Raw genomic sequence first — 24,913 nt, forward strand, 5'->3', positions numbered from 1 at the left:
TTTCGACTCTTCAAATGCATCCTGGAGGTGCTCATCCCACGCGTACTGGGTCTAAGTAGTTGCCGGAACGGCAACATCTTCTCAGCCATACTGAAAGCATATGACACTTGATTGACAAGTCCAAACCAAGAACGTACATCTGTGATGTCCTTGGGTGTTGGGAAATCGAGGATTGCGCGGAGGTATTTCCTGCAAGGACGGACACTATTGGGAGTTATTTCGAACCCAGCAAATTCCACTATATCTTCACCAAACACAAACTTGTCAGGGTTCAGGGTGATTCCATTCTGTCCACAGGTGTCAAGCCACTGAACAGCCTGGAAGAAACTGTCTGCCAGCGAGTCAGACCATAGCAAGACGTCATCAACGCATTTGGTTTAATTGGGGATGTCAGACACGATCTCGTCATAACGCCTTGTATATCCATCGCCAGACGCAATATACCCTTGAGGGGCTGTTTTGTAGCAGTATCTACCCCAGGGTGTGATGAAGGTGGTCAGGTGTCGGTCTTCTCTGCAGATGGGCACGCTATGGTATCCGTTCCATGCATCAAAGACCGTCTTCTTCTTACCGTTCAGAACCGATCTCACCTGATGAAAGGGTGATGCCGTGTGATGTGTTTCCCGTGTAGCGTGAGCGTTGAGGGCCTGGAAATCAACAGTGCGGCGTGGCTGGCCATTCTTCTTTGGACAGACATCCATTCCATGGCACCAGGTGACAGGTTCACCAATGGGGACTGGCTCAAGTACACCCAACTGTACATCGTGGTCTAGCCCAGCTTTGACCGCATCCCGCCAGTGTAGTGGGACTGGTACCGGTGTGTGGTGTGCCACTGGTTCAGCATTAGGATCCACCATCAGTTTCATGGGCGGGCCATCCATTCGATGCAACGTTTGATGCTCACAGGTGTTAAATATGCTTGACTTGTAGTATTCAAGGAGATACTGTTGTAGATGCAGGCGATTAGCATCAGTTGCAGGGAATGGCAGCTTTGTCGGGGTTGGTGGGGGTCGACGACACTGAGGGCAATGGCATGCTATGGTGGGGTCTTCCTGTAAGACTGCTGTTGCATCCGACTGCTGTACTGTCGGGTCTATACCAATTTTGGGGACGCTATCCGGGATGATGTCAAGGGCGGCACAGGCTTCTCTGCTGAGGAAGAGATTGTCAGAGCTATCTGTGACATAGGTCATTTGCCTAGTTTCAACGGCCTGACCCCGTTTGTCTTTGCCCGACAAGCAAAGTACAGTGGCCCCAGGGATATTGATGCCTCCATTGTTGGCAGTGTGCATTCTCATGGTTACTGGGATGAGATCAGATTTGCGCAAGCCAAGGCGGTGGATGACCTTTATACCAGCAAGGCAACTCTGGCACCCTGTGTCTGCCATCGTGGGGACATGGCAAGTCGTGGTCTGAGTGGAAAGGTCAAAGCCAGGCACTGCGTAGTCTTCGCACATGATTTTGACAGTCACATTAACAATGCTTGAGGTTTTGAACTCTTCCTGATGCATGTAATAGAGAGTTTGTCATAAACATGGTGGTCAAGGGTGATGGAATGCTCACAGTGTGATCAACCCAAATTGATAACGTTATCAAACTCATTACATTCATGCCCAGATATGTTTGGAGTTTCATTCGACCGTTGTGCTGATACATGAACGGTACATAAGGTATCAAACACAGCATTGTCATTGTTATTAGAAGAGGCACTCGTGCGTTTAGGTTTGTTCCTACTGCGACATACACTCTACATGTGATGATCGCGATTGCAATGCCCACATCTGTGACCATATGCCACACATTCTGTCTTGCCAAAGTGGGCTGGGGCGCTCTCCCCGTGTCCCTTTTTGCCACAGTAGGAGCATGGGTCGTTTCTGTCCTTGATGGTTACTTGCTTGGCCTTTTGATATGCGCTGCTAGCTGCTTCCACTGAGTATGTGTCCAGTAGTGTAGATGCTGACCGTTTGCCAGATTATTTAGCCTCAATGAATTGGAAGATGTCCTCCAGGGTCATGTCCTGTTTCTTGTCACCAAGGAGGTCAAAACCTAAATCAAAAATCGGCTCAGGTAAAATTTTCTAAATATCTCGAAGTATTTAATTCCGAAGTCTCGTTTCTCCACATTCAAGACTGTAGGACAAGCATTGAAAATACCGTACGCGGTTTTTCGGCTGCTGCATAGCAACGGGTGGTTGCGATGCAGTACATACGATAACGTACGAAACTCAAACATGCACACTCCCAGCTCATATGGCACCTGTTCGCCAAGTTTGATCGAAATCGGTTTGCTGGTTTGTGCATATTATATATTCGGGACATGTATGCGATGCAAGTTTGTTAATTTCAAAGTGATAGGTCACATAGTTTGGCCGCCATGTTGGATTTAAGAAAAATATTAGATAATGTTTTCTCTGGAATTTCATAAGCCATCGAAGCGAAAATTTGCAAGTCCCTTCCTCGCTCAAGTCTGCATACATGGTAAAAAAAATTTTACCTCAGAAGTCACATGGTTTGGTGGCCATCTTGGATATAAAAATAGACCTTATCCGATTTACACGAAACTTCACACACTTGTTCGGGTTGATGATGGAAAGCAGAATTTAAATTTATGATATCATAGGTCACAAGGTTCGGCAGCCATCTTGGATTGAAAATGAATAAATTTTTAAAATCTTCTTCTCCAGAACGGCAAGATAGATGAAGACGAAACTTCAGACATATATTCCCCATGAGGTCGTTTCTCAAGTTTGTTAATTTCTTCTTGATCGGTCACATGGTTTGGCAGCCATCTTGAAAAAACCCCAAAACCTTCAAACATCTTCTCCAGAAGTGCTGGTCGGATGAAGGGCAGATTTCAGAAGTATATTCGGGACATGTAGGCGATATAAGTTTGTTAATTTCGAATTGATAAGTCACACAGTTTGGCCGCCATGTTGGATTTAAGAAAAATATTAAATAATGTTTTCTCTGGAACCGCTAAACCTAATGAATCGAAAGTTTGCAATTATCATCTACCATCGTGTGTGCACGCTTGGTAAAAATTATGACGTCACACGTCACATGGTTTGGCGGCCATCTTGGATAGAAAAACGCACCTTTACCGATTAACACGAAACTTCACACACGTGTTCCAATTCCCAGTTGGAAGCAGAATATAAATTTGTGATGTCATAGGTCACATGGTTCGTCAGCCATCTTGGATTGAAAAATAATATCTTAAAACGTCTTTTTCTCTGAAACGACTGAACAGATCCAGGCGAAACTCCACCACTATGACCGCCTCTCCATGACGAATAAAAAGTTCTCACCCCCTTTTGAGGTACGACACAACCTTTGGCAGCCATAGTGGATTGAAGGAAAAATATTAATTAATGTTTACTCGGAACTACTACATCAATAAATGTGAAACATCACCTTTATGGTGGAACAGTCATGCGGAATGAGGGTTTGAAATTTCAACGGGATCGGACCCAGGGTTTGGCAGCCATGTTGGTTTTAAGAAAAATATTAAATAATGTTTTCTCTGGAACTGCTTAACCTGGCGAAGCGAAAATTTGCACTTATCGTCTCCAATCGTGTTTGCACATGTGGTGAAAATTATGACATCACAAGTCACATGGTTTGGCCGCCATCTTGGATTGAAGGATAAATATTAATTAATGTTTACTCTGGAACCGCTGCTTCTATATATACGAAACTTCACATTTGTAATTTAGCCGACATGCGAAACAAACGTTTAAAATTTCAACCTGATCGGTCTCGCGGTTTGGCAGCCAGAATTATTTAATTATTTGAATCTGTTCGCCAGTAATAAGGAAATTGAACGCTTTGTGCTGCCCGGTTCGTAGCTCTTCAGTCCCATGCCATATCGAAGCAGGCCTCTGTTTGTATCACTCTTCAATAACGTTTTTTTCTGGAACCACTTTCCCGATCAAAGCGAAACTTTGCGACTGTCATCTGCAGAAAGTCCCATGTTGTATCAAAGGCGGACGGACTGGGTACCCGGTCATCACTGCCAGCAGTTATAAAGTGGCAGTTCTAGTTGTAAATTGAAACCATTAATGTTTTACCATTCAAAAAATCCCAGGGCTCTGAAGGGATATGTTTAAAAATGTTTGACTGTCTGTTGATATTCAAATGCCAAGGGCTAGATAACAGGTATAATATTTTGTAAATATTTTAGCTCCCAGCTTGCTACCGAGTTGAAGGAATATCGTGAGAAGGAGAATTTGAGTTTTAAAATTCTCATCCTCCTCGATAATGCTCCAGCCCATCCAACATCCATCCAGGACCTCAACGAGAACATGAAGGTTGTGTTTCTTCCACCCAGCACGACATCTCTAATTCAACCCATGGATCAGGGGATGATTGCTTCATTCAAGGTGTATCATCTCTGAATAACATTTGCAAACCTGGTGAAATCAACTGATAATAATCAGATGACTGTAAAGGAATTCTGGAAGGCCTTCACAATAAGGGATGCTCTATGTAATGTTGAGGAGTCTTGGAAGGAAGTCACCCATTCCTGCATGAATGGAGTATGGGGGAAACTTTGCCCTAAATTTGTTCACGGCTTCAAGGTTTTCAGCGTGAATAATGATTTGGCGAAAGCACGACGTAACATCGTCGAAATGGCGAAGACTGTCGGCTTTGAGGAGGTGGAGAAAGGTGATGTAGAGGAGCTCTCAAATGAGGACCTTCTAATGCTGGAGAAGGAACGCTAGGTGGAGGAGTCAGAGGCAGAAAGTGAAGAGGTTGAGCCACTGTGTACTCTCACTAGTACGAGGATGGTGGAGGCTTTCCGCCTCATTGATATGGGTCTCGCCATCTTCGATGAAGATGACCCCAACACAGAAGAGTGGCTCGAAATGTCCAAGCAGACCTCAGCTGCTATAATTTAATTTAAAAAGAAAAGCAGATGAAGGCACCTCATACGACTTTGTTTTCCTTTTTTCCAAAAAAAATGAAGGGAAAGAACATCCAAAGGACAATGCCAGTGAGCCCTTAACATCTAGCGGTCAAAAAGCTAAACCACATCTCATACCCTCTCCAATTCAACATCACCAACATCATCAATATCACCATCTTCACCAAGGTCATCTACCACAGATGATCCCCCTCCTCTATAACTCCTCCACCTCCTTCCCCTCAACACTTCCAGAAACAAGAAGACAGCAGCAGCAGCAGCAGCAGCAGGTAACGTAGTGTTAACATCCCCTTTCTTTAATTTTTCAATTTTTACTTGTTAGAATTAATTTCTGATTTATTATTAAATTTATTAAATTCTAAATTGGTTTTAATTTGCATGACTATCTTAAAGAACGCAACGATGGCTTAAATCAAGAGATCCGTATATATATATATATATATATATATATATATATATATATATATATATATATATATATATATATATATATATATATATATATATATATATATGTATACACATACATATATCTCATGTCCAAGTATCCGTTAATGTGGAATTCCTCAAAGCCGAGACCTTTCGTCCCGAGGGATGGTCAAAGCGGTCTTTTTAAATGCACTGCATTCAATATTACTCCACTTATGTTCCCCAAGGTGTCCCAAATGAGCTGAAACGATGGCAAACACACATAAAGCAGATGGCTGAAGCATGCTTACTTACACTTTCAAGGATTTATTTTATATTGAAAAGCACAGGGAAGAGGGTCGACAAGACACTATCATAAATGGAACAAACCAAGCGAGTTAAAAGACACAAAAGGGAGAATGGGATACGCAAACTTATATACAATGGTGAGAAATAAAAGCTCAAATCCTAACCCACTAGGCACCACAGATCACACTTGTACTACAACACAATAATTCAGACGGGACTTTTCTTTTATCTGATGCACAGGGTGGATGCAGTTCAACACAACGCAGCCTGTTTTAGAGAACAGGCACATGACAAGAGGCAGTAACAATGGTGTCCAAATAAGTGAAATGGCCACGAGTAGTTCCAGCGATGAGGAGGCCTTCAACCAGGCCACGTGGTCCCCTTTGTCCCATTTAGACCAAGGCCTCCTGGTCTGCCGTCCATCTTCTTCCTCTCAGCTTGGGTCAATTCCACACGAGGCTTCTCCTCCAAGCGAGGTCTCCGTCCGTCCTTCCCACACGAGCCTCTCCTTGTCCTCTCTTGTGGACTCTCCCATCGACGCTCCAACGAAATCTCTTCCACAAGCCTCTCCTGTTCCTCTTCTTTTTAAAAAAAAAATACCATGTCGAGGCTCATATAAGAACTAACACACGCAACATAGAACAAGTGGAGTAGGAGACAAGAGGGGTGGGAGATTGAAGCACAAAACAGTGGGGAATGGAGGCATTAGATCTGTGGAAAGGAGAGGGATGGGGCAGGGTACATGGGGTAAACAAGGTGGACAGGTACAAGGACTTTCAGGAAGGACAACAAGGAATTTGAAGGAGGTGGGTGTGGGATGGATTAACGGGGGTAGAAAAGATCAAGGTTTTGGATGGAGGAAGATAAGAGGTGGTGGTAAACAACTGTTTTGAAGACCTGGAGGGAAGAGTGGGATTGAAGTGAGTGTGAGAGATTGTTCCAGAAGCAGGGACAAAGAGAAATGAAAGAGTTAAGATAAGCAGTGATTCTTGATTTTGGCAGTTTCACCAGAATGGAGTTTTTCACAGACATTCAATGCCCTGTGGAAATATAGGACAGACAAAGCACAGAGAGATAGCAAGGGGGGAGGGGGAGGGGCAAAGCCAGAGAGGAGACAGTAGAAGACAGAAAGACCACAGACCTACCTCCAGTGAGACAGTGAGAGACCCAAAAGACTCAGCTTCATCGCAGGAGATACCAATGATCCTAAAAGCTTTGGTTTCCACAGCGCGAAGCCAAGAAAGGTAAGAGGCGGGAGCACCAGCCCAGAGGGGAGAGCAGTACTCCACCAGGCTGCATATGAAAGCTTTGTATGAGGTCAGGAGCTCAGGTGTGTCAAGGAAGGACGTCGCACGATGAAGGATGTCCAGTCGGCCACTGGCTTTGGAGGTCATCTTGAATATGTGGCTCTTCCAGAAAAGATCATGGCAGATAGTGAGACCTAGAAGGTTAAATGAAAGGACTTCTTCAAGAGGATTGTTGTGAAAGTAGATTGGGGGGGGGGGGTGGGGGGTTCCAAATGGTCCTTTAAGAGAGACATAGTGAGATTTGTCAGGATTTAAAGACATGTTTCACGTGTTGGACGAGCTTGTGATTTTAACCAAATATGCAGAGAGCGAAGAGGCTGCGGCTTGCCGCTCTGAGGGATGGCAGAGGGTGGAATCATCAGCAAAGAGATAAAGAGGATTTTCCAGAGAGTTGGAGAGATCATTGATGAACACTAGAAAAAGAACAGGGTCCAGAACGCGACCTTGAGGAACTCCAGCCTGAACAGGAAGAGGGGATGAAGGAACTCCATTTAGGGACACACGTTGACTGGGACAGGAGAGGAAGTCTGCGAGCCATGAGTGGAGATGGCCTTGGATACCATAGGAAGAGAGTTTGGTGAGTAGGGCAGGGTGCCAGACCGTATCAGAAGCACACGATATGTCGAGGGAGATGGCTCTGATCTCATGTCTGGCATTAAGGACCTCCATGCCTTGTTGGAAAAGCAGAAGCAGCATATCCAGGGTAGACTGACCTGGTCTGAATCCAAATTGATGATCGGAAATCAGGCCATTGGGGAAGAGGATGGATTTGTCGTGGACTTGCCAGTCGACTCTAGTTCTCTCTTCCCTCCTGGCCAGAGATCGTAATCAGCCAATGGGTCTCTGTGATAGGAAGTCCTCACCTTGCCCCACCCACAAGGAAGAGGTTTTGCATATACATAATTAATTAATGTAACTACTCTCTCGATAAAATTACATATGCTGCCTCCTTAGCATCACGCGTAATGAATGACTTACTCTGACAGATCCCTGTGACATGGAAATCAAACCTACGTGAAACACACGGACCATACCACACTTACCACAATCCAGCTATGGATCCCTACCCCCTTCCACATCACAATGTCTCTGTCTCTCTCGATACATCTGTTCAGCACATCCATACGAGCTTTACAACACTTCACAAAACATTACAAAACCAACAGCCTCAAACACCACATTACAAAACCAAGCCAGTGATCCTCCAGAAAAACGGACTCAACACCAACCAGAAGAGATACCAATGCACTGCGGGAGGGGGGGGGGAGAGGCGGGCCCCATGCCATCCAGCTACAGTACAGCTGCAGCGTGCCCACCCAAAACAACAAAACCATGGCAACCTCTATGCCCAGTGCCACGTTTGGTCACCTGACATGCTGCATAACTGGGGAGCAGCCAATGGACGTCTCCTGGAGTTATGGTGGGCAAATGGGAAAGCAAAACCCTACTGGCCCCAACAGCCATTGTGGGGGCGAAATCTCAGCAATGCCACACCTCCCCACGGCCTATAAAACCCCAGACCAGAGGACAGAACAAGGCTGACGCATCTGGGGACCGACATGAATGGACTGTTAATCTGCGAAGACAACCTGATGACCGCAGAGCAGTGGAGGGCTAGTGAAGGAGCGCGAGCGAGTGAGGGTTCTGTGTATGTGAGTGGACCCAGCTCGCGGAGAATTCCCGGACGCGTTGGCCACTCATACACTCTCTGGCTCACCCTATCTGCCTCTTGATATCCCTGCTGTACTTTGTTCCCTTTGGAATATAAGGAGCTATCAATGAGCACCCACTGTCCTTTTCAGGGCGCACCGACTGTCACACCTCATGCTATTTCCTCTATGTCCCACACAGTCACCCTCTGCATTTCTCTCCACACTTCGCATCACACCACATACTCTCCTGTTCTTTCTCTCCCCCCCCCCACCTTTCTTTTGGTGGGACCAATGTGAGCCTGCCGGCTTACATACAGTGAGTAAGAGGCTGACAATTCGCCTTGTACGTTTCTCTTCTCTCTCTATCCCTCTTCCTAATCTTGTTTCCCGGGATGAAGCAGGCGCCTGTTCTGTGGTTCTGTGACAAGTGACTGAGTCAGAACAGGCCTCTGTGCCAGGGGTAAGGATTTCTCTTTTGTGACACGACTTTGTAAATCCATGCCTTTTGTTAACTCGATAAACTTTTCCAAAATGTCCGATTGTCAGCTTCTTTTTGTTCAACATAGTTTGTGTGTGTGTGTGTGTGTGTGTGTGTGTGTGTGTGTGTGTGTGTGTGTGTGTGTGTGTGTGTGTGTGTGTGTGTGTGTGTGTGTGTGTGTGTGTGTGTGTGTGTGTGTGTGTGTGTTGTAACAAGGAGTTCACTCCACCATTCTGTTATGGGTAGACATTAGCCGGTGTGTTCACTTACGGTGACGCTCGGCCATATTTGATCAAGGTGGCGCATTGGGAAGCACGGTCCTCAATGTGGGTTATTTAATTCGCTGGAAAGGTAAAGCAAATTCAGATATTGGACCCTGCCTGAAATAAACGTCTTGGATGGCATCCTTGATTGCTTACCAAGCCAGCGCGCCATGGAATCATCCGCGGTTCGTCTGCTTCAGGATCAAAGGCCAGGTAGTGGATTCGAGAATTCCAATCGTGATCCCTACCGCCCCAGAATCCATCCCAATATACATCATCCTTTAGCTGTTGTGGTGACTCAAACCCTCGTCTCGTCTCACAGCCTTTGCTGGACGAATATTAACGAGCACATACTACCTGCCACAAGAACACATGTCGTATGTTAACACAACCAGCCAAGGGGTTAATTTGGAGGCAGGAATGGTGTATCACATTCCATTATGCACCAATTTGTGCGTCATGTGACCCATTGGGTGAACAGCACCCGATGCGTTCGTTCACGGACGGAGATCTGCAACGTCTGACACTTTTAGAAGCCAGTGCCACATCAGCGCCACAGTTCCAGAGTTAAAAACACAGGAGTCACAGAATAAACTTTTTGTGCTGCGAAACAAAGACCTGAAAATCAAAATGGCAGGAGGTCATGAGGTTGGTCTGAAGCTAAGAAGCCCCCTCTGTAAAACAATCACCACGACCTGGACGTAGAGCGTCTGAAGGAGAAAGGGTTAAAAAGGATAAAAGAAAGGATAAATGATGAGTAATGTGTAGAAGTGGATAATAATAATTGGTCATTTTGGTTTTTTCATAAATTCCCCTGACAATATTTTTAAGGTACTTGAGGTTGCTTGTGCACAACGGGAGACTAGACGTGTTACACAAATGATGATATTGCTTGTTTGATACCTTAATATTACCTGCTTCATGGAAGTGATCACTGGGACGGACCATCAAGGTCAACTTTAATCCAAGAGCAAATGTGGATCTACCAAACAAGTGTACTCATCTGTCCACAGTTCAAGTGATTTTGGGAGTGCGTACGAGTGTCGATGTGGAAAGGTTAAACTGAAACCGCTGAACTCCAAGAATGGAACTCTCAACGTTCTCCCTTCCAATTCATTCCTGTGCTTCGCAATGTGTGAACCACGTTCAAAATGTCGTCTCTCAAGGAGATACTGCCATTTGTCCAAAACGAGCCAACAGTTTCTTAACATCCTTCAACATATGGGAGTACGTAATGAAACGGAAGGTCAACAAAGAACCTGAAGAAGTAAAGAGCAACGATGGAGTCGTCAGGAGGAACGTGGACAGGATTCGGGTTTCAGCCGCCACTGCACTACCCTCAAAAACCCATCCAGGTGCAGCCAGTTGAACCTCACAGAAAGATTTCCGCAAGAACTCACTTCTCCTGAGAGAGATAGATAACGAAAGAGAGGAAAAGAGATGAAAGAGAAGAAAAAGAAAGAATTAGAATAAACTAGTGCATGCCCGTACGTGTGTGACCGTACGTGCATGGCCGTATGTGCAAAAAAAAATAAAAAATTGTGACGTCATAGTGATGTGCCTGCATGCCCATACGTGTGTGGCCATACGTGCAAAAAAAAAAAAAACTTTCAAACCGCGTGCCAGAAACAACAACCACACAGGCCGTTCCTTTGCTCTCGCGTGTACGTGCAAAAAAAAAAAAATGAACAATTGTGACGTCAATTGTGATGTCATAGCACCGTGTCCTGTCATTGGTTTGGTAAATAAATGGCCATAACTTGGGAACCACTTGTCTGATTAATATCAAACCTTGAAAAGGCACATCCACAGGTCCCCAGCAATATACCTGGCAAGTTTCAATTAGATCGGACCAGTGGTTGTCGAGAAACAGCGGTCACAGACAGACAGACAAACAGAGATTGCTGGAATTATAGATAGATAAAGATAATTATTTTAAAAAAAAATGTGAAAGGAACAAAGAACAAAGATGTCGGGAAGAACCCGGACAGATAGATCTCAGCAGTTACTCCCCAGGCTCAAACGCACCAACAGGTACAACCTACCGGAGGTCTGTTAAGAAGAAAATTAACGACCAGAGGTCCGTTAATAATTAAGAAGAAAATTAATTTGTTTCAAATTATATTTACTCGTGCCCCCAGGCAAAAATGTTACAGTTAGAACTATAGTAAACTGGAGTTGTACTCTCGTATGCTGTAGTCGGTAACAGGTCCTACTGCAGTAGTGTGCAGATTATTACTCCAGGAAAGGAATGCTATCTTTGTCTGGACATACATGTTGAAAAGAGACACAAACCTTGGCTTCTCGTGGAACATTGTGAGTGTGTCATCCCGAGTTGCTTTGAACGTGTCCCTCTTAGCGTGCGACCACAAAGCTGTACGTACTCAACGGTCATCTGGACTATTGGTAAGGGTAATTGGTCTTCCACTCTCAGGCCTTTCACGACCAAGAGCACCAGGTGAGAGCGCACCTTGAATTGGATGTTTAAGGTGTGGTGATACCATCACTGCTAAATCTTCTTTTTTCACACTTGTATGATGATGTGTAATATAGAAGAATTGTGTGTGAGTGCAAACGAAAAATAAAAATAAATAAATAAATAGAGATCAATGAAAATAGATTTCTTCTTATTCTTCCTCTTAAATACTAGATGCTTTGTGTTTTGAAGACAATCAGTTGCGTTTCTTTGTTTGAAGCATTGTATGAGTCCATGAAAAGTTACAAAAGCCTGTTGTTTCACATGTTATGGTGCCCTGTTACTTGGTGAAGAGGGAGAAAAACCCAAGGGTTAGAAAAGCTATTACAGAGATAAAATTCCTTGCAGGCAGTGAGGATGATAAAAGGGACAATAACACAAATTAAACAGTTGACGGGTCGATTGGACGTTAAAAGGAAAGTCCTTGGTGAGAATCCACACGCGTTGTGGTTCTTTTTCTTGCACAAAGAGGTGAATCCCAGCGCTGAAGTCTTCAACGGTCCCAATCATTGCCACCTACTTGTATCCCAAGTCTTTCACGAACCAGCTGGTCAGGCCTGACGTTCAACTGAAGGTGAGAGGGATTTCCAATTTCTTCAGAGTGCCAATGATAACTCACCTGCTCTTTACTATAGACATCGTGGGACCTTTAAAGTGCACCAACGACCGACGCTGGTGGATGGGTCTTCCAGGTCAATGCATCACTCTGCATATAAAACACTACGGTGAAAGGCTATCATTGGGTCAAGATTCAAAACCAGGCTCGACAGCTCCGAGGCAAGTGCGTACAAGTCAAGCCTCTCCTACCAACAATATATATATATATATATATATATATATATTTTTTTTTTTTATAATATGATATATGGGGTGTAGATATGTATAAGGAGTGTTATGTAGCTGTTTGGTGACACCTAGGTGTATGACATATCATGGACGATCCTTCCTTGTTACGTTGAATGTGGAATTTTAAAACAAAAGTTTGGCTAACTTGTCCGTTTTGATGAAGTTTAGGTTGGAGAGAGGAGGTAGAAATATAATAATAATAATAATAATAATGATGGAGAAAAATCGGTTTTAAGAAAGAACGAAAGAAATAATATATGTATATATATATATATATATATATATATATATATATATATATATATATATATATATATATATATATATATATATATATATATATATATATATATATATATATATATATATATATATATCCGGACGAGGACTTGGAAAGTACAGAAGATTTAGAAGATTTGTGATCTTTGCTTTGATGTCACAGAAACTGCTGTTGTGACGAGTTCCCCTCTGGAAATGTGGATTTTAACTAAATATACCTCTATGTGCTGGAAAATACCTGTTTGAAAATTGAGAGATGTTTTATGCCACATCAAAAATAACATGGTGTTCAAGCGGAACACTTCCCTCGAACACTAACAGTTACAGCTACAGTATATGAGAGTACAACTCTCATATACTCCAGTAATCTGCAGAGAATTACTCCAGGAAAGGAATGATATTTTTTTGTCTGGAGTACATCACTTGTCCTTATAATACTTGTGTAAAAGTACAAATATCTCCGAATATTATCATCTTGCTCCTTATATTTAGGTACAAACCCTTCAATTAGCTTTCAAGAGACTGTCAGTGAAAAGGTCAGAGTATAGAGAGGGTAGAACTCCGAGGAAATGTTGATTATATAGCTTTGAGCCGTTGTGCACAAGAAGCTCGTCCCACACTGTGCACCGATACGAGACAAATGGGATTCTCGAGGAGACGCGTTCAAAGCACGATTGGCTTGCAAGGCGGCCGAGCACGGAGGGTGTACGAGGCGGTGCACAAACCCGAACGCGGCAGGTGAGCGACGAGACGCGTGTGGCCGAGCAGCGTCGGTGTGTGCGGAGACGTGCGCAAATTGCTCGATCATTCAAGGGGATTTTACAACGTCAACTTTGCAAATATGGCTACAACGCACTGCAAGTGATCAACGATACATGGTAATCGAAGCACACAGCCTGATAAATCCACAACTCATCAAATAAAACAGGAAGGACACACACTTGATGTGATCACAACTGTCATATTAACAGATAACAACAGCGAGAATTGCTTTGCAATACATTCCCCCAACTTATGTGGTATTTTCTAAGTTTGAAAAGGTCATAACTGTGTGAAAAAACGACCTGAAACCCGAACTTGTTCTGTAACTTATCATAAGAAAGCCATGTATCAAGTTTCAGTTGAACATGTTAAAGGGTGTGGGGGAAAACATCTGAAAAACCACAGGACAGACGGACGGACGGACGGACGGAGAGCAGACATATAGTCCCATCGGGTGAAACTGGTCGGGGAGTAATAAAGGCAATGTTTGTTTTTTAAACACAAGTTATTGCATTTAGTGAAACACAAGTGTCGGCCATGAGGTTGTGCTATATGCAGCACGGAGTAGAGTACGGTGCAGCAGCAGATCTTAGGACACGGACAGTCTGCACGGAGTGTACAATCATTTATACGTTCCACGACACGTACGTACCATGGGTGGACATGGATAGGATACCGTACCAAATAAAACGTCCGATACACAAGGTCGTCGAGAAGTCACATGAACGAGAATGCCATGCAGGTGTATTTTCAGCCAAACCATTGAATGTCGAATGACACCGAGTTATAATTTGGTAAACCTGGTTTGTTTGTGTTTCACAACACAATGACATGCATCAGTCCAAATATCTCAATAACTGCTTGAAAATGTACACAAAAACCAATTTAAATAATTTATTACACTTATCTTGGTGAGCTAACTTGTAAGCCCATTGCGCACGTGCGTGCATGCGTGCGTGTCACTCCGCGTGTCACTTTTGAAGTTGAAAGGCAGAGGTGATCGCAAAATTACATGATACAGTGTGATTATTGACCGAAATAATTTCTGCAAGGTCAAAGAGGGTAAAAGAAAAAGTGACAGTGGGGCCAGAGTTGGACCCAATGAGCAAGGGAACGAACAAAAAGGGAAAAGACGAGACAGAGGAGGGAAAGAGGAACCGCAACCTCGGTGGTGTAATGGTTGGAGCATGCGGTCCGAGTGCGGGAGGTCGGTGGCTCAAACCTCGGCTGAGTCATGCTGAACACTTTAAAAATGATAAGTATTGCTTCCTGAGTTGATGTTGAGCATTTTGAAATGATGAAGCACAGACAAATAACCATAAGTCGGTCATAACAGCATCGGCCTTGATGGGCAATTGGCATCCTCCAACATCAAAGTTCTTTGTGAGGAAAATACAGGATAATATAACCTTCAATTAAGAGGGTTTGGTGAGGTTAGGTTCGGTAGAGTTAATGGCGGTAAAAAAAAAGGATCATGGTTAAGGATAGACGATGACGTAAAGATGGCGATTCACTGCTTGGTTGAAGCCTTGGAGTGTAGTAGAGTGCAATTGAACAATCTCAAGAAGGTGGTCCAACAGACAGGAGAGAGAAAAAGGAACGAAAGACTTGAGGTGTGTAGTAAGTCCTGATTAGAGGAGTTTAACCAGGAGAGGGATACTGGAAGAATCCATGCGTCCTGCAGGAGAGAGAGAGAGAGAGAGAGAGAGAGAGAGAGAGAGAGAGAGAGAGAGAGAGAGAGAGAGAGAGAGAGAGAGAGAGAGAGAGAGAGAGAGGAGGAGGAGGAGGAGGAGGAAGCAAGGCCTGAAGAGAGATATTAAATATCAAGTTTCTCACAATATTTGTTTGGTAGAAAATCAAAATAATGGCTTCCAGTACAAACTGCCAAGTTACCAATCAATACAAAGTACCAATATGTGGTCATGTCCAGAACGTTTCTACAGTACAGACAACCTCCGAACCATTGACGACGTCTCGCTGATGCATCATAAACACGCACATGAAATCCACCATTGAATTTCCAAAAGAAAAATATAAAAACACATCCATCGTAACTCACGTGCAGTCATTTTATATAACATCGTGCATTCATGGACTGCACGTTGTGGATAATTGTTGTGGAGTTACGAGATATCGATTCATCCTCCTGTGACCGATTATGTAAAATGACTCGAGTGGAATGTAACGACCTTGAGAATCGTTGACATAAACGCAAATTTTACACCATATAATACATGAGGGTTGATCGATAGGTTCATCGTCCACAACTGCAATTGTGTTCATCATTGATTGACAGCAAAATTGAACGATGTACAATATTGAAAGAAATTTATGCTTGGTCCTTTATAAACAATTTTTAACCACAGAACAATGAGCACCCTTGTTTGGCGTTGCCATTTTTCTGTTAAGCCACGGACTTGCTGATCAAGCCTCTGACCAGTGGGAGATGACAGGTGGTAGCGACTCAAAGTTTTCCATGGACAACACGAAACGCGTGCAGTCGCTCCCAAAGCCCGAATTGCTTCAATTTCCCTGCGGCTTCTCGGAATGTTTGTGGCTTTTTCGCTCTTTTTCGCAGACAGGCAACAGAGGGTTCCAAAGGTAAAAACAAGACCTTGCTTTCCGTGTGTTACACAACGTAATGTTGCTTAATTTTTTAACGACACGACTGTGACATAAAGCTGCATAAGCTCCGTGCTACCAAGTTACAGAGAATAACACACACTTAATCATAGCTCAGTAACATTCGTAATACATTCAAAAATGCATACACAGTGTTTCGAAAATCCACTACACCGGCAATGTTACCAAGCTAAGTTTATAAAGAGAAAGATACAACAACCTATCGGACTAAGCAGAGTTGAATGTGCACTATGTGTGGTATATACTTTGAGTAATCGTTAAAAACACAAGCTTTAAATTCACTCCAATAAATTAATTCATAAAAGTTATATAGTTTGTTCGGTTACCTGGTTTGAATCTCATCCCTCCAACAAACTCTCATTCCGTTGTTTCAAGTTTGGTGATTCATCAATGTGTGTGCCATCCCTTGGATGGACGTCAAGATGGGCATCCTGTCTGCCGTCATTCATTGGTGGGTATCAAAGACCCAACGATGTCCTTCTCAAAGAGTGGGCGAGTTATCGCCTGTACCATGAGCAAATTACAAATTCCTGGTCTAACTCCTGCTGGGAGAGAGATGGCCCAGCATGACCCTTGGCCAAGAAACTGCTTCGGCAGCACCGATGCTCTCTAATGGAGTATGGTACGTCTGAGCGGATATAACCCACTATGTAATCTGTTTTTCACACTCTACTTGCTCATGGCAGAATCATGAAGATATTTGTGACTCAAAGTGATGACAGAGCATACATTTGCTTTCTTTAAACAATGCTCTCGATGTAATATACGACAAGATAAAATAATGCACAATAACATGTGAACATGTTACAAACATGTGGTACTTTCAAGATTTGTCACTACCTGAACCGAATGAAAGGCAATGACAGATTTTATGCAAGAAGGAATGCAAGTTTGTTGTACCATCCTTTTCTCAGGTCCATCGAGAGGGTGCTTCGGTTGGTGTACATATGTTTAGAGAGTTAAGTTCCTACGCCATTAGGTGTGAAGAACGCATTACATTTTGCCAGAAATACGAAGACCGAGCAATATGTATTGAGTAAAAGTCGTCAAATACTTGCTAATAACAGTCAATAACCAACATGAATTCACCTAATACAATTATTACACACTTTATAATTGAATCATCTTTCCTTTTCAAATTCCACGTTCAGCCATAGACCATTAGAGGGAACAGATTGGCTCATCAAAGTAAAGCATAATATATTATATTATTGCGGTAATCCTTCCAGCTTATAAACAAAAATAATTGTCAAAACAAGAAGGAAAATATACACTCTAAAAATAAATCAATCACAGAAGCAATGATACAATTTGATTATAGAAAATAAAAATTAAATCACAGAAGGAATGATACAATTTGATTACAGAAAATAAAAATTAAATCACAGAAGGAATGATACAATTTGATTACAGAAAATAAAAATTAAATCACAGAAGGAATGATACAATTTGATTTTAGAAAATAAAAATTAAATCACAGAAGGAATTATATAATTTGATTATCGAAAATAAATCACAGAAGGAATTATATAATTTGATTTTAAAAAATAAATCACAAAAGGAATGATATAATTTGATTATAGAAAATAAAAATTAAATCACAGAAGCAATGATATAATTTGATTATAGAAAATAAAAATTAGATCAGAAGGAATGATACAGTTTGATTATAAAAAAATAAATCACAAAAGGAATGATATAATTTGATTATCGAAAATAAATCAAAGAAGGAATGATATAATTTGATTATAAAAAATAAATCACAAAAGGAATTATATAATTTGATTATCGAAAATAAATCACAGAAGGAATTATATAATTTTATTTTTTTAAAAATAAATCACAAAAGGAATGATATAACTTGATCATAGAAAATAAAAATTAAATCACAGAAGGAATGATATAATTTGATTATCGAAAATAAATCACAGAAGGAATGATATAATTTGATTATAAAAAAAAAATCACAGAGGAATGATGTAATTTGATTATGAAAAATAACTTAATAAAATATAACTTAATGAATCATAATGCTTGCTTTAATTTAACATTGAATTATGAGTGTATATGAGAGGGCAACGGTGACCGTGGCTCGCTTGGCATATTATTATTACTATTACTATTATAATATTACACAAGCACGTGATTTTCGATAATAATCAATAATGTGGCGAAATGGTGTTTTTTTTTAAATCCGGAATCCATGTGCGAAAACAATTTGTTTGAAATAACATATATGAAGGCAATAGAACGATTTATCGCATAAATGGTTTTAGAGCATTTAAATGTATTTTCCTTCCATTTAGTAACACACCTTCTTGGTCACATTACCTCGAGATAACACGTGAGTGATTCCGCTAAAGCAACAACCGAATCACATATGTATATATATATATATATATATATATATATATATATATATATATATATATATATATGTATATATATATATATATTTATATATATATATATATATATATATATATATGTATATATATATATGTATGTATATATATATATGTATATATATGTATATGTATATATATATGTATATATATGTATATATATATATATATATATATATGTATATATATGTATATATATATATATATATATATATGTATATATATATATATATATATATATATATATATATATATATATATATATATATATATATGTATATATATATATATATATATATATATATATATATATATATATATATATATATATATATATATATATATATATATATATATATTGAAGGAAAGGGGAAAATAATGGGAGTTTGAATAATCTGTATTTATTCACAACATATTAAATCAAACGCAGTAAAAGATCGTTCCAATGACACAGCGAGAGTATCACTTCACAGTACGCTAATCCTCATTTACCATGTCATCGTTGGACGTATGTACACACGTCGGCATACACGAAGTAAATACAGTACATGCCTTTGCAATGCACACACAAACGCAGAGAAATACAAAATATATATTATTACACCCATTGTGTTCAAGAGTTTCAGAATGTTAGAAAAAGTTATTAAAGTTTCAAGTGATGACATAGGAATGAAGATGAGCAAATGAATAAATAATACTCAACTGCCTTTATGGATCAAACAATGCACAAGTCCAATATACGATTACAATGTATGGTAAGGGACCAAGAGTATGAATACAGTATACTATTACACAATGACAGTGAGGGTCCAAGACGAGGAATATAGTATACTATTACACAATGCATGTAAGGATACACAGGTAATATGCTCATTACACAATGCAAGGTAAGGGTACAAGAGTTGGCATACAGCATACTATTACACAATGGACGGTAAGGATATAAGAGTAAAGTATAGAGTATGCTTTCGCACAATGCATGGTAAGGGTCCAAGAGGAGGAATACAGAATACTATTACACAATGGATGGTAAAGGTCCAAGAGTAGGTATACAGTATACAATTACACAAAGCATGGTAAGGGTACACAGGTAATATGCTGATTACACAATGTACAGTGAGGGTACACAGGTAATATACTCATTACACAATGCACAGTAAGGGTACACAGGTAATATGCCGATTACACAATGTACAGTGAGGGTATGCAGGTAATATACTCATTACACAATGCACAGTAAGGGTACACAGGTAATATGCCGATTACACAATGTACAGTGAGGGTATGCAGGTAATATACTCATTACACAATGCACAGTTAGAGTGCACAGGTAATATGCTGATTACACAATGTACAGTGAAGGTACACAGGTAATATACTCATGACACAATGGACGTTAAGGGTACACGGGGATCGTACAAACTGGACATGCATATGTGGATGTTTCATGGAAGCATTAGACACCTTCCTTGTCCTTACCACTGCTGCTCGTGTCTCCCATTCCTCTCCTCCATCCAGTGGCCCCAGGGGCTTTTGGCGGTACAGAAGCGGACGTTGTGGAGAGCAGGCGGCGACTCCACAACTCGACTCGTTCTGTGATTCTTATTCGCAACCGCCTCCGATATAACAACGCCAAGGGCCCAAAGTGTGTCCTTACAGTTTCACTCCCCACCGTCCCCCATCTCTTACCCCCCCTCCTCCTTTTACATCCTACCTGTCTATATTATGATGTACGTCCACAGAGTACGATCCCCTCCGCCTATAACCCTACCTACCAAGGCGCCGAGCGACGTGTTACGTGTACGGGGGGTTTTCACGGATCGCATCGCTGCCTTGTACCCGCAGTCACTCTCACCTACTCTAACCACTCCCCTCCCAAGCCTCCAACTCTGTCGAACTCACATCAACGCCCATCCCACTCTACGCCAAGCCACCCCCACTCTCCATGCACCACCTCCCATCTTACTGCCATCGACCACAATCTCCTCCAATTATTCCCTCCTCTCTTTCCCCTCCAACCACGCCTCATCATTCTCACCCATCGGGGAATCCTTTGGAGGCTGCGCAGAATCCATGGTGCCCACTGGTTGTCTGCTCAATATGGCTAGTTTTCAGGGACGCAACTTGGGCAGACATGGATCTACCATATATGTGCGTAAGTACGACTGGCCGGTGCCTCAAGCAAAGTACGCTACAGTGATGGGGGTGACCGTGTTGGAGTTTCCGCATCAGGGTGGTGGTGAAAGGGTTGCTGTGCTGTTCATGATTAATTGAATGACATCAAGACAGATTCATGGTGTGCTGTATTCGTGGTGACATCATTAGCTGTATGATGGATTTATCATGGTTACATGAGGGCTGGTGTCAATCCAGTTCCCATACACCAAACTTGCTGGGCACATGGGGGGGGGGGGGGATGGTGGAGTGTGTGGGGGTAGGAGAGGGTTTATTGAGCTGGCTATGGGCTATCCTGTATGTTGAGTAGACTTATCGATGTCGCCATTTTAATCCAAAGGTGACTTTCATAATCCGTTCTGATGTGCTCATCTTCTTGAAAAGGAGTTGATTGACATTGTCCATGAATGCAAATCCCAGTAATCATCACTAAAGGCAACGCGAGTAGTCATCCATCGAAGGTGAGAAATAGGAAATCTGACAGACCTACAAAGGTCCCAACCTCACTTTGATTATATATATATATATATATATATATATATATATATATATATATATATATATACCTGATGTCGCATGTCCATATGCAGGTCGAACCACGGCAAGCTGCTCTGTCCGCTGGAACCTTGCTCTGCATATTGACAAAGTACCTGTCACGACAAGCTAGGTTAACTAACCCGTGACCTCTCGAAAGCTCTTTCCTCATTCTGCACGTCCAATGTCTCACGAGGTAGTGCTGATGTTCACCTGTGAACGCAAGAGCTAAACTGCTCGTTGAGGAATGAGTGGCCATAAGAATTTCATACATTTTTATTAATATAAGAATGTCCTTACAAATTAAATAAATATAAAAACATGTGCATCTTTTTTCGACTAATCGTGACTCCCTCATTCAGACAACAAGTTGAACATCCCTCGTAAGAACCATTTTCTGGGATTCGATCTTCATTCGGAAGAATTAAAATTTTACAATTTGGTTAACGGTTTCCTGAAATGGTAAACGAAGGTATTACCCCAAAACCCTCATCGTTGTACATCGTGTCGTATTGTATTTCATGTTCTAATAGAAGGCACATTCTATTTATCACGACACTGCTCACTCGTGGTTTAACCACCTTCCCAAAACGTGGTTAAACCGCTCACGTTTCAAATGGTCGATCCATCAAATACTATTGGGTTGATCAATTTGATCATTCACCACCGGAAAGCCAAGACGCAAATATTCAAAACCATTCCCCACTTTGTTTTGTTTCATTAAAAAAGTTTCCCGTTGTTTAAAAAATTCCCAATATCAGGATAGAGAATCCTTTATATTACATGTACATCGACATGTGTGTAAAAACACCGATAGATGTTGAACATCCTGAATATGTACAGGTGTATGTGTATGTGTATGTATAGACCTGGTGTTGGCTTAGTGGTTAGGGTGGTGGCTTGGGATCCGAAGGTCCTGAGTTCAAGACCCGTTGGCCGCTGAATTAACACCAGGGGGGTTGACTCAGCCTGTCGTCCTTCTGAGGTCGATGAAATGAATACCGGTGTAACAGCCAAAAAGGCTGCACACGAAGGGAAGGGGTGTTGATGGATTGATTAAATCTGGTGTTGGTATTGGTGTGGTGCAGGCATGATGGACAGAATGGTCTCCCTCTGTGCCTTAATCACGCACACACCCCTCAAAGGTTATGGTACCCAACATACAGTGATCCCCAGACAGTAATTAAATTAGTATTCGTGCAGTTGGTCCTCCCCTCATGTCTAATGGGTTAACGGGATGAAGTGCGTTGCGTGGGTCTTATAGCTTGCTCTAATTATATCCCTTTCTTCATTCCAACTCTTTCCTCTTATCCATGGAATAAGTGAAAGCAGGCACCGCACCCAGACGGCCGCCTGTGAAAATCACGATGAGAAAACCTCCACCTACACTGCACAGGACGCGCGCGGAACGCCCTTTCATTCGAATAATTATATCTGCCTTCTTTTTAACCCTGATTTACATCCAACCCTTCCCTTCAATCCATGACACAAAGCGAAGCAGGCGCAAATGCATGATAACAGACACGCGCGCAGCCCTGCGATAATCACCACCGCACTGTACGGACGCGCATGGCACACATCTTTATTTGTGTCTGTGCGCAGATTTACAAGGGCATCTCACCGTCGACATTCGCTCGGCACATCCGGCCACTAATATCTCCGGCAAACAGCAGAGGTCATCCCGCGCCTCCTCGCACATTTGCCTCGATATAGTCGCCACCAAGCAGAGGCGCAAATGCATGACCCAGATCGCCCAGGCCGTGTGGCATGCGGACGGTACAAGCACATTGACCAGCGCCAACCACAGAGCGACGGCGGTGCCCGAACGGGAATGCAGGACCGACACGACCCTCGGCCGGTCGCCGGAGCGCGGCCCGGAAGTTCGGTGCAAGGCGATTCATGTCGTGGTGTTCGATGCAAGACAATTCCACAGCTTGGCCACGTCTCGCCGGATGTATGAATGAGACCACTTCCGGCTGTAGGGGCTGGGCAGCGCGGGCCCCAGGCCCAATAGGAGCGCACGATTCGGGTGACGACGCATCGCTTCGGGTTGTCACCCCACCCTACACCACAGGGCTTATAAAAGGCAGATCGCAAAGCCGTTCACGGTCTCGCCTAGCTTCACTCGCTGGATCTCTGCATTCACCTGCTGCTCAGCCTTCCCCGCCTGCTGACTGTCTTCCCCGTCCGCTGGGTCCGCCCATTCCACGCGCCTTACTGCCTCGCCCTTCCTCTTGGCTGCTGGCTTCGTCTATTCTCTGGACCAGTGCAGATCACGCGCTGAGCCCAGCACAGTAACCAAGGAGATAATGCGCCGAATCTCGAACTGGGATCGCTCGGTGTAGCAACGTACTGTCCTTGGCAGTTACGCTCGGCTGCATCCGATCGGGTAAGGTTATCCGGTTCGGACAAGGCGTACTGAGGGCGTGCTGCCTGGTAATTAGGTCACGTGACTATTTTAGTTAATATAACCGGTTAAACAGTAGACGGAGGACCCGAGGTCACGTGGTTGAGTTATTGGTGTTCACGGTCGATCAGCGACCCGCCGTGTCACGGAATTATCCTTCTGTGACAGCCTGCGATTCCGGAGAGTCTGGTGGGAACCCGAGATAGCTTTCCCCCTCTCGTTGTCTTCTCGCCCTGACCCCGGGCCGCAAAAATTTTGGTGTCAGGAGTGGGATGTACCCTGAAAATTTTGGTGTCTGGAACAGGATTCAAACCTGGGGTGTGCTAAACACATCCCTGAAATTAAGAGCAGGTTAGGATATAAATTTTATTTAATTATTTGGTATGGACCAAGACGAGCTAGTTCAGGTGGGTTTTGAAACAACTATTTTGGAGGAATCCATAGCCCAGGTCGACAGTTTTGAGGGAGAGCGTTCGCTGCAGCCATACCCAGAGGTAACATTGGCAATCGAAACAACAACAATGCTTGGGGACCCCCACCACTAAATTTCCCTTATGGAGGACTTAGCGATCCCCATGAGATCCACACCCGATCATAGCAGATCGGCTTCGCCAAAGCCACTGGACACGAACCAGTTTATAGAGATAATAAAACAAATGATGGAATGGATGTAACTGGGACAAAACCAACAGAAGAGTGATATGCAAACACTGAGGGCTGAAAGGAAGGTGGGTCAGGAGGAGCTGAAGGTGGGGCAGCAAAGCTTGGACGTCGGGCTGGCAGAGGAAAGGGCCAGATGCAAAACATGGACCAGAAGATTGTGGAGGAGATCAGGACAATACCTGAGGAAATGAACGGGGTGAAGGAGAATGCGGAAGGTGTTTGGACCGCGATGAAGACAGGTAAGGAAGAAGTGACGAATAAAATAACAGCGGTTAAGCGAGAAGTAGATAAACTCGGACGGGGGATGATGGAAATAACGAAAGGACAAGGGCAACTGAAAGTGGAGATTTGGAAAAACACGAACACGATACAAAATTTAA

The 24,913-nt window shown here is 42.7% G+C and overlaps 1 protein-coding gene across 3 annotated transcripts in view; it reads right to left on the minus strand.

The window, feature by feature from the left end:
• Positions 1-20,630, minus strand: part of LOC147035901 (LIM homeobox transcription factor 1-beta-like) — a 223,934-nt gene extending 203,304 nt beyond the window's left edge. For 2 of the 3 annotated variants that reach the window (XM_085847988.1, XM_085847986.1), the window contains exon 1: positions 20,234-20,630. In XM_085847988.1, the coding sequence (XP_085704114.1) occupies positions 20,234-20,255 (22 nt within the window). In that variant the 5' untranslated portion in view covers positions 20,256-20,630. The remainder of the gene's footprint in view (positions 1-20,233) is intronic. The other variant, XM_085847987.1, reaches the window with a different exon arrangement.
• Positions 20,631-24,913: the final 4,283 nt, after the last annotated feature.

This window comes from Eptatretus burgeri, chromosome 1, assembly GCF_056783735.1.
Source record: "Eptatretus burgeri isolate ZD-2024b chromosome 1, Ebu_testis_v1, whole genome shotgun sequence".
In the NCBI taxonomy this organism is placed as follows: Eukaryota; Metazoa; Chordata; class Myxini; order Myxiniformes; family Myxinidae; genus Eptatretus; species Eptatretus burgeri.